Below are 11,202 nucleotides of genomic sequence, written 5' to 3' on the forward strand. Positions count from 1 at the left end.
TGGTTAGCACGCTCGACTCACAATCGAGAGGGCCGGGTTCGAGTCCCGGTGCGGCGAGGCAAATGCTGGGTGACCAGCAGACGACCGAGGTGAATTATACACACTGAATACGCTTGCAGAGAGCGAGTGAGGGAACGTGTACACCCTTCAAAGATATCCTGGACAAGAGGTCCTGGAGATAACGAAATTTCCTCTTACATTCCCTAGTCCTAGCACCGTCTTCAAACACACCTGTCTGATCCACAAAATGTTAATGAAGGTAAATTTTAATTCCCTAGGCATTTTTATAAGTATAATTTTTTTTCTTTATAAAAACTAATAAATACTGTAAAATTTATATATATATATATATATATATATATATATATATATATATATATATATATATATATATATATATATATATATATATATATATATATAAACCAGACAGCATAAAAGAAAACAACGTGGGTACGGAACTATGGAATTACAGTTAGTTGGACGAATGATTCCTGACCATTAAGATTAGACTTATGTATATAAATGCAAAGTGATGCAGCAATTCTTAATTCAGAAAAGTCTTGGCTTTGTACAAAATTTTGAAATCCTTTTCCCTAAAAGCTTGATATAGCTGTCTTGAGTGGTTTCTCATGACAGAGAAACGTGGATTTGAGATCTGTTTGCCTGTTCTAAAAGAAATACCCTTGTGCTCACACATACGTATGTAATTTCAAGTACAGGCTTCTTGAGCCGATTTACCCTGTTTTACAACTTTGACAAAACAATTCAAACACTTTGTTACAGCTCAAGGGATAAGGTAGCCTATCCTTACATCTAAACATAGGTGCTAATAGTATTTGTATCAACTAAAATAAATCCACGCAATCAACTTCTTGGTACAACTTACGTAAACATGTTCCAGATTTTATATTATATATATATATATATATATATATATATATATATATATATATATATATATATATATATATATATATATATGAAATTTTTTTTAATATGTTACTATGAATGCAGAGTGGCGTGGCGAGCCACAAGTGTTCTAAAGGTGTCATTTCTCTTCTTGTCTCAAGCATCACCTGGCGGGCAAGTGCCACTAAGGGTGCTCCCTCCCCCTCTCCGCACTACCGTGTATAAAGGAGGGCGAGGAGGCATGGGCAGTTATCTTGCTCCAGGCACAGTCAACCGAGCTTTGACAACGTCCCAGTCTGGTGTTCAATTCCTTCGTGAATAAAAGGTAACACTAATACTTTTTATTAAACTTCAATTCTATAGGTTTGTTTTTCCATTACTTTAAGAATATACATTTGGGTAAACTCTATACAATACCAAATGCATTTAATTTTGTCCTTCTTAGCTTTCTGTGGTCAGGCTTCGAATCTGTGTCTGTTACTGCTGCTGCCTCTGAACTATTCTCTCTGTTAACCTATACTTATAGTCATTTTGAGACTGCCCGATTCACTCAGATAATCCATCTTCTTCTTTCGATATCGATTATTCATGCTTATCATCGACGCATAGGATTCTCCCACAGGCGTGGTACTTGTTATAGAACGACCGTCAGGGTGTGGGGGAGTTTGAGGGCGGTGCTTCAGTGGGCGTTGGCATGTTCCTGTAGGTTACTGCTTTGTTTCCTTCTGGTGCCTCACACCTCCTGACCTACTTTACTTTCACTTTCTCTGCCTTGTCCCCTATGTCATTACTGTTGATAAATCACCCTTTTGCCCCGGCTACCATCCCGGATGGCTTATGGCTTTCTTCCTGTTGTTATGGCCTGCTGGGTCTGCATGTCTGTTGTTTTTCCTGTTTCCTTGGTATCGAGTGCTAATTACCTTTCCGGTTCCCGGGTCACGGATGTCTGATAAGAAGGTGTCAAGATTTACATGACCATTCTGGAAGGGACCGACATGTAAATCTTCTTTTCTTCTTTCTTATTTGTGACGTGACAGAGATTAAGCAGTGCTGTGACGTCACCACACTGTTCATGTGTCCCAGGTGTGTGTGTGTGTGTGTGTGTGTGTGTGTGTGTGTGTGTGTGTGTGTGTGTGTGTGTGTGTGTGTGTGTGTGTGTGTGTGTGTTTACTCCATCCTATGGCTAGTTTATCTCATCTACATGTAAATTTCTTAAACCTTCCATGATGTTCTAAAATTGTGACTGACATTAGCGGACAGCGGTGAGGACCCTAAACGATCTTGATGGTCCCTTGACCTCCTGGAGAGAGAGAGAGAGAGAGAGAGAGAGAGAGAGAGAGAGAGAGAGAGAGAGAGAGAGAGAGAGAGAGAGAGAGAGACTTAACCAACCTCTGCAAAACAAAACGTTCGTCAGAGACGAGAGAGTTAAAAGAGTTTAAAAAAGGTCCACTTAGTTACCAGTCCCCATGCAGGTCCGAGGGAGTTAGCCAAAAAGAAAGACATAAGTGTCTTGAAACCTCAATCATACATGAGTTCAAGTTATAGGATTATGGAAATACAGAAACAGGTAGGAAGTTATATTTCAGTTATCTTTTATGGATAGTATTCCCTACACTAGTTGATGTCTCAAGTTTCCTACACAAATACCTAAATATTCAATACCGAAAGTAACAAAAATCAGGAATATGAATATGAATGAAACATCTTATTGTGAAGCTAACCATTTGCGTCTTCTGCTTTCAGCACCATGTTCGTGTTGCCGAAGGTTGTGGTTGTGGGCGTGGTCTGTGTCTTGGTGGTACTCCAAGCACAGCTCTCTCAGTCCCAGGGCGCTTTAAAATGTCCTAAGAATATGGCACCAGGAGAAGAAATGACGGTTGAGATTCCATGCCAAGGACAAACAAATGGCTGTAAACTCTTCTGTGAAGCGTAAGGTGGTACAACTTTTTGAAGGGAGTAGAGAGAATAAAAACAGAATAACGGAATGAAAAGGTGATGGAGTTAATACATAACTACGAAGAGTACGTTCACACACACTACTACTAATAATAATGATAATAATGATAATAATAATACTTTATTTTCTTTATGCAAAAGAGGAGACTAACCACTATAAAAAAAGGGCCCACTGCATTGCCAGTTCCCTTAAAGTTATTAAGAGTTATCCAAAAGACAGGGACAAATGCTTTGAAACCTAACTCATAAAAGAAGTCAAGTCGTACGCAGATGGAAATACAGAAGTAGGCAGGGAGTTCCAGAGTTTGCCAGAGAAAGATATGAATGATTGAGATTACTGGTTAACTCTTGTATAAGAGAGTTGGACAGATGGATAGAAAAGAGGTGAGAGGAAGAACAAAGCCTTGTGCAGCGAGGCCGCAAAAGAATGGGAGGCATGCAGTTAGCAAGATCAGTACAGCAGTTAGCATGAAAGTAGCGATAAAAGATCGAAAGAGATGCAACATTCCTGCAGTGATTAAAAGGCTGCTACAGTCAGTCAGAGGAGAGGAGTTGATGAGACGAAAAGCTTTTGATTCCATTCTATCTAACAAAACTAACTCCAACCATGCAAAGAGTACTCCATACAAGGATGGATAAGGTCTTTGTAAAGAGTTAGCAGTCGGAGGGGTGAGAAAAACTGGCGGAGACACCTCAGAACGCCTAACTTCATAGAAGCTATTTTAACAAGAGATGAGATGTGAATTTCCCATTTTAGATTATGAGTAAAAGACAGAGCGAGGATATTCAGTGTAGAAGATCGGGTACAGCTGAATATTAATGAAGAATAGAGAGGAGTTGTCGGGAAGGTTGTGTCGAGTTGATAGATGGAGATGAGTTTTTGCGACACTGAACACTTCTTAGTTTTCTTTGCCCAAATCAGAAATCTTAAAAAGATCAGAAGTCAGGCGTTCTGTGGCGTCCCTTCGTGTTCTGTTGACTTCTTGAATGATTGGTCGTCTCTGAAATGACGTGAAAAGATGTAGGGTGGTATCATCAGCGTAGGAGTGGATAGGGCAAGAAGTTTGATTAACAAGATCATGAATGAATAATAGGAAGAGAATGGGTGACAGGACAGAACCCTGACGAACACCACTCTTAATAGATTTAGGAGAAGAACAGTGGCTGTCTACCACAGCTGTAATAGAACAGTAGGAAAGGAAACTTGAGACAAAGTTGCACAGAGAAGGACAAAAACCGTAGGAGGGCAGTTTTGAAATCAAAGCTTTGTGTAAGACTATCAAAAACTTTTGATATATCTAACGCAACAAAAATTTTCACCGAATTTTCTAAAAGAGGATGACCAAGATTCAGTAAGGAAAGCCAGATCACCAGTAGAGCGGCCTTGATGGAAGCCATACTGGCGATCAGAGATTAGACTGTGAAGAGACAGATGTTTGAGAATCTTCCTGTTGAGGAAAACTTTAGACAAGCAAGAAATCAAAGGTATAGGACAGTAGTTTGAGGGATTAGAACGGTCACATTCTTTAGGAAAGGGCTAGACATTCTTTAGGAAAGGGCTAGACGTAAGCAAACTTCCAGCAGGAAGGAAAAGTAGAAGTCGATAAACATTGTTGAGAGAGTTTGGCCACGGAAGAAGCAAGCACGAAAGCAAAGTTTTTGAGAACAAAAGGAGGTACCCCATCAGATCCATATGCCTTCCGAGTGTTTAGGCCAGCGAGGGCATGAAAAACATCATTACAAAGAACTTTAATTGTAGGCATGAAATAGTCTAAGGGAGGAGGAGACGGAGGGACAAGCCCAGAATCATCTAAGATGGAGTTGTTAGCAAAGGTTTGAGAGAAGAGTTCAGCTTTAGAAATAAAAGTGATGGCAGTGGTGCCATCAGTAAGATATAAAGGATGAAGAAGTAAAGTTATTGGAGATGTTTTTGGCCAGATGCCATAAGGCCGGCCACACACGTGCAGTTCTAACTGACAATTATACCTGTTCACTGTATTTACGTCAGTTTAAACCAATACACACACACGTACAGTTCAATCCTTCAGGTTTTACAATGGATTCCGAGTAGTACGATCTTGCCGCTCTCGGGGTATCTTCTTCTTGCACGAATCGAAGCAGGTCGTAATACCAAAGTACTAGGTTGTAGATGCTGTCTGTAGATGCTCCAGACTTCTGTGATGCCTCAACCTTCTTTTTCTCCTTCCGATAAGCAGATCTCAAACAGTTTATTTTCATTACGACAGACTTCTTGGTAGCACCAGGTTCAAGTTCCTACAACTTCTTTGCTAATTTGCCATAGGCAGCATCTTTCTTTGCGCGGTCATGATATTCTTGACTTTTAACTTGCCACAGACAAGGTTCAGATTAATATAATGCAATGAAATCAACAATCACTTGGTTTCGTTTACCTAAACCAACTGCACTCCACGCTAAACACAAAATAAACTGAGAACTATACAGCTGAATCCCCACACACGCTCAGTTTAGTTAATCATTTCAGTTAAAAATGTTGTAATTTTGTCTCAGGTCAACTGCTTAGTTGTGTTGAACTGATGAACTGAGATACTGAGATACACACACACGTGCAATTTCAACTGAGTTATAACAAAACAGTTGTAACTGTCAGTTAAAACTGTACGTGTGTGGCCCACTTAAGTTATGAGGGGAATTGGAGTTTGAGAGATTTTGACATTTTCTATTTGTGAAGGAGTGTTTGGCAAGTTGAAGAACAGACTTGGCATGATTCCGGGCAGAAATATAAAGTGCATGAGATTGAGATGATGGAAGGCTGAAATTTCTTTTGTGGGCAACCTCTCTATCACGTATAGCACGAGAACAGGCTGTGTTAAACCAAAGTTTAGAAGGTTTAGGTGGAGAAAAAGAATGAAGAATGTACGCCTCCATGCCAGACGCTATCACCTCTGTTATGCGTTCAGTACATAGAGACGGTCTCTGACACGGAAACAGTAATCATTCTAAGGAAAATCAGCATAATACCTCCTCAGGTCACCCCAACTGGCAGAGGCAAAAGGCCTGAGGCATCTCCTCTTTCGAGGATCCTGATGAGGGATTGGAAGAATAGGACAAGATACAGAAATGACATTGTGTTCGGAGGAGCCTAACGGAGAAGATAAGTTAACAGCATAAGCTGAAGGATTAGAGGTCAAGAAAAGGTCAGGAATACGAGTAGGGTATTGCACCAGTTCCTCTAGGTCATGGATGATAGAGAAGTTGAAGGTTAGTTCATCAGGATGGTCAGTGAAGGGAGAGGAAAGACAAAGCTGATGGTAAACATTGAAATCTTTAAGGATGGAGAACTCAGCGAAAGGGTAGAGGGACAGAATGTGCTCCACTTTAGAAGTTAAATAGTCAAAGAATTTACTATGCTCCACGTTAGAAGTTAGTCAAAAAATTAACTATAGTCAGAGGACTTAGAGGAGAGATAGACAGTTAGAGAGCGGCTGTTGAGTCAGAGCCATATGGTGAAAAACTTTAAAGATTCAAGAGCGTGGGCACGAGAGCAAGTTAGGTCGTTGTGCACATAGACGCAAAATACAGCTTTGGAACGAAAATGAGAATAAAGAAAGGAGGGGGGAACAGAGAAGGGGCTACTGTCAGTCGCCTCAGACTGGTGAGGAAAAGAAAATGAGGTTTAGTAGAGGAGAGGAGGTGTTCCACGGATTGAAAACTACATTGACCGAAAATTACAATGATAATATTAATAATAATAATAATAATAATAATAATAATAATAATAATAATAACAATTACGATAATGATGATGATAATAATGATGATAATAATGATAATAATGATAATAATAATAATAATAACAGTAATAATAATAATGGTGATGATTTACGTAATAGTAATAAAATAAAATTACATAAATAAAATGAATATAATGTACTATAAACAAATGAATTAATACAAATGAAATTCCAAAGCCCACATGTACTCCTTAGGGCTTAGACAATCCTGTAGAATAATGTACGTTAACACACACACACACCGCGTAGTGTAGAGGTTAGCACGCTCGACTCACAATCGAGAGGGCCGGGTTCGAATCCCGGCGAGGCGAGGCAAATGGGGAAGCCTCTTAATATGTAACCCCTGTTCACCTAGCAGTAAATAGGTACGGGATGTAACTCGAGGGGTTGTGGCCTCGCTTTCCCGGTGTGTGTTGAGTGTTGATCTGGTCTCAGTCCTACCCGAAGATCGGTCTATGAGCTCTGCGCTCGATCCATAATGAGGAAGACTGGCTGGGTGACCAGCAGACGACCGAGGTGAATTACTCGTCAGACTGCAGCAGATCAAACAAACAAAACACACGCACACACACACACACACACACACACACACACACACACACACACACACACACACACACACACACACACACACACACACACACACACACACACACACACACACACACACACACACACAGTTTACCAGATCGCCCTCGCGCGAGTGTAAGCTCATTGTCGACGTCGCGCTGAGATACCAGCAGCATAGTTTTAACAGGACGAAGGCAAGGATCCCGCACCTTCCCTCACCTCAACCTTTACGTTCCTATGGCTACACCTGTGCCACATTATGTATACATGTTGGCACGTGCAGATAACGCTGAGTTAAGTCACCGCTACTATTCTCCATCAGCAACGGGCTGTGGCTCATGGAGTCAATGATCACCTTCAGGATGTGAGGTAGCTAGCATATACAGGGTGTGCACACAGCACTGGACACTCACTGGACTGAATAGCGTGTGAGCCTCGTGCACGAACTGCTGCCCCATGACAAGGCCCCAAGCAGGGCTGCTGCACCGTCCCGCAACACCCTCACAGTGCCTCCACCCACAAACACCATTCATACGTGAATATTGATTAACCAGCTACAATTTACACATTCCCTCACCAACGACATTACCCGCCTCCTCACTGACGATGAAATGACATGTACTTTTCAGCAATGCATGGTATCGTTTGTTTACCGCACGCTGCGGCCAATGGGAACACCTTTACATTCCGTTGTTCCCTCTTTCTTCTATCAGTAGTTAATAGAATATCATGAAACAGTATAGAAAGAACAATGAAATATTATTTCTACTTATAACGCAAGAGAACAAACTCACTCCAGGGAAGAGTAATGGTCCGTCCACACTAGCGTGATCACAGAAACCGACGTCCGCACAGCAACGCTTGCCTGTTTCAGTCAGAGGCGAGCACCCGTACAACCAGGCAGCGGATCCGTGTATCTGATTAAGACTGCGGTACGACAGCATGAGAACCAAGGACCGCAAAAAGCTGTTATTGTGATCAGTTATACTTTTGCTGACCCAGAAAAAGAAAAAGGAGAAAGTGGAGAAAAAGACGGAGAGGTAGACATGATGTAGAGACTGGCAAACTGGCAGTCATGGACATAAAGCCAACATTGTAACCTCGTATGTCTGGCAGTGGCGCACTGCAGGGCCTGGCGAGCAGTGCCCGGTGAAATCGTTTGTCTACAAACGAGCAGTTTGCTCGTCTGCAGCCGGGCAAAGGCGGAGAAAATGTTGCCGGGCAAACGCTTCGCTTCTGCCCGCGTGCACTGCCCGCTAGTGTGGACGGACCATTAACAGAAAAGAATGGACTTTGAAGCGTATTTCAAGAATACATATCAAACTTACTACACTTCATTGCTCAAAATAATGACGACAATCCTTTACATAACAATTTTAACCGCACCTCCCCTCTCTCTCTCTCTCTCTCTCTCTCTTTCAGTGAATGCGACGCCTACATTTTCACCTGTGAGAACGGTCACCTGGAGGCAAACATGCAGGATGTCGAAATGGACTGCTCTTTAGAAAAGCTGGTGGTAAAAGAAGGAGGAGAACCCAAAGAAGAGTAAGTGAATGTGTGCATTAGTTCTTCACTGAATACAGATGACCTTCATTAGTCTTCTCCGGTTTCTAAGTCTGCCTGTAACAAAGCTAGTGTTTGAGCATTGTCTTTCTCCACCTCTGTGCTCAGAGCGTCTTGAGAGTCGGTACATTTTGGTCTTCCTAACACTGTATTTTCTCAATTTTTGTTTCTTTCTCTCCCCCAACCAGTTTCTGCGGTTCGATAGACGATATTGTCTCTGAGGGAGAGAAGCTAATCATCCGATACAAGAAGCTGGGACAAGCCAGTATGTTTATGAATGGGGGTTGCACATGTACAGAAAGGTGCGATTGTTTCTACACTGTGAAATGTGTGGTTGAGACCACAACTGCTGCTCCTACTACTACTAGTGCTACTACTAGTGCATAAGGCGACACTGTGGATTACGGGGACAATGATGATGAATACTATAACGATCAAGATGTTGACTATAATCTTATTACCAAACCACACCCCTGCACGTTAACGCACCAGCACAAATAAAAGACTACCAGTATGAAAACGTCTCTTCTTTTACCTTGTCCTTGTAATTTACGCACATGTGGTGAGGCATGATAAGGTGCATGCCATGATGCGTTGTGATTTGATAGTTACTGTCGCTCTTGTATTGTTTATAGGAATGGAACACATCTACACCATAATTACTTGTATCAGGTTCCTAACGCTCATGTTCGGAAACGCATTGCTCTCTCACTGCAGTGAATCCCAGCCAACACCAAGTAATACACTGAGCAGAGAGTTTTTTAACGTTTCTCACCTCTTCTAAACTTCTCTTGCACCTCAAAACTGCAACGTTAAACAATATCCCCAATCACTAAACTGTACACTTTTATTTAGTTATGAACACATTACCACGCAAGGATATCACAGATCAATATAACAATCACTTGAACATAGGTTATCACATCAATAAATAAAGAATCTAGTTTACAATGCACACACAAAATATACCTTATGGCTCCTGTTAGGGATAGTCCACTTAAGGAAATGGCTAAACTCCATTTTGAGGCAGAAGCCACTAGTGGAAGACTGGCTGTCTCGCCGTTCAGCTGGTAACTGACTGGCCGAGTGCCTGAACTCCACTACCTTGGCTCGGAAATCCAGAAAAATGTTAAGCAAACAAGGTAGTTAACCAACCCTTCAGCGCCACTTCATCATCACCAAAACCAAACAATCCCTGGGTGATGTTTCGACCCAAGCCACTAATTCAATGGAGTGTTATACTCAAGTAACTACCGTTACACTCCCACCAAATTATATATAATTTCCCTACAAACATGAGTATAACACCTGTATTAAAAAATGAGTGAATCATTACGAAAATCAATTAAACAGTAGTTAAGCAAGTAAATAGTAACAATGTTTACCAAGGAAACAGACTTGATATATACATAAACATACAAGATAAACTAAGTTACACTTCTAATAACACAACGACTTTCTGCACGTGTCTTTCTAAGATGGTAGGCTGTTTCTCCGGTCTCCCTTTCTTATCCAAGGTAGAGTTGCCCTTCTGAATCTTCACGTGGCGAACCAATCCATCATCATCCATCTTCGTCTCCACTACTCGTGCTAAGGGCCACTCCATTTTAGGAGCGAATTCATCCACCAGAAGTACCACGTCTCCCACGCATACGTTCCGATAAGGGCGGTGCCATTTCTGCCGTTTTGAAAGGTTGATCACGTATTCCTTTCTCCATCTACTCCAGAATTGTTCCGACAAGTACTGCACTCTTCTTCATCTCTTTCTTGGATAAAGATCACCCTCGACGAACGTACCCGGGGGGTGGAAGGGGCAGAGTAGGTTTCATTGTAATTAGATGGTTAGGAGTAAGTGGCTCATCAGGGTCTGCATTTACTGGCTTGAGCGGGCGGCTGTTCACAATCAACATTGCTTCGTAGAAAATTGTTCTTAAAGACGAATCATCCAAACGTCCTGGGCACAAACCAATGGTGGAGTTCAAGACATTTCGCACAGAGCTTATCTGACGTTCCCAGACTCCGCCGCAATGACATGACTGTGGGGCATTAAATTCAAAGTTGCATTGCTTCTTTAACAAATATGTGATGACTCTGTCAATATCTAATTCCTTCATAGCAGCAGCTAATTCATTCTTGGCTCCCATAAAATTACTACCTTGATCTGCCTTTATCTGTGTCACTGTACCTCTAATGGCAATGAAGTATCGCAATGCATTAATGAATGCATCAGTGATCATATCATCTAACATTTCAATATGAATTGCTCTTAAACAGAAACATGTGAACAGTAATCCATAACGCTTATACTCCTTACGACCATGTTTAGTCCTAAAAGGCCCAAAACAATCCTTACCACAGAAACTGAAAGGTGATGACTCTATGCGTTCCTCTGGCAAGTCTGCCATTTTTTGTTCTTCTGCAGGACGTC

At 41.5% G+C, this 11,202-nt stretch overlaps 2 protein-coding genes across 2 annotated transcripts in view; both read left to right on the forward strand.

The window, feature by feature from the left end:
* The first annotated feature begins 1,128 nt into the window (after positions 1-1,128).
* The window catches only part of LOC123515768, a 30,944-nt gene continuing 20,870 nt past the window's right edge, over positions 1,129-11,202 (forward strand). Inside the window, exon 1 of the mRNA XM_045274631.1 lies at positions 1,129-1,237. The gene's annotated coding sequence lies outside the window, so the exon portion shown is untranslated. The remainder of the gene's footprint in view (positions 1,238-11,202) is intronic.
* LOC123515767 lies at positions 1,970-9,294 on the forward strand. Its single transcript, XM_045274629.1, has 4 exons — positions 1,970-1,995; positions 2,656-2,841; positions 8,634-8,756; positions 8,963-9,294. The coding sequence occupies exons 1-4, from the start codon at positions 1,985-1,987 to the stop codon at positions 9,159-9,161; spliced, it is 519 nt and encodes a 172-aa protein (XP_045130564.1). The 5' UTR covers positions 1,970-1,984; the 3' UTR covers positions 9,162-9,294.

Source organism: Portunus trituberculatus, chromosome 39, assembly GCF_017591435.1.
Source record: "Portunus trituberculatus isolate SZX2019 chromosome 39, ASM1759143v1, whole genome shotgun sequence".
In the NCBI taxonomy this organism is placed as follows: domain Eukaryota; kingdom Metazoa; phylum Arthropoda; class Malacostraca; order Decapoda; family Portunidae; genus Portunus; species Portunus trituberculatus.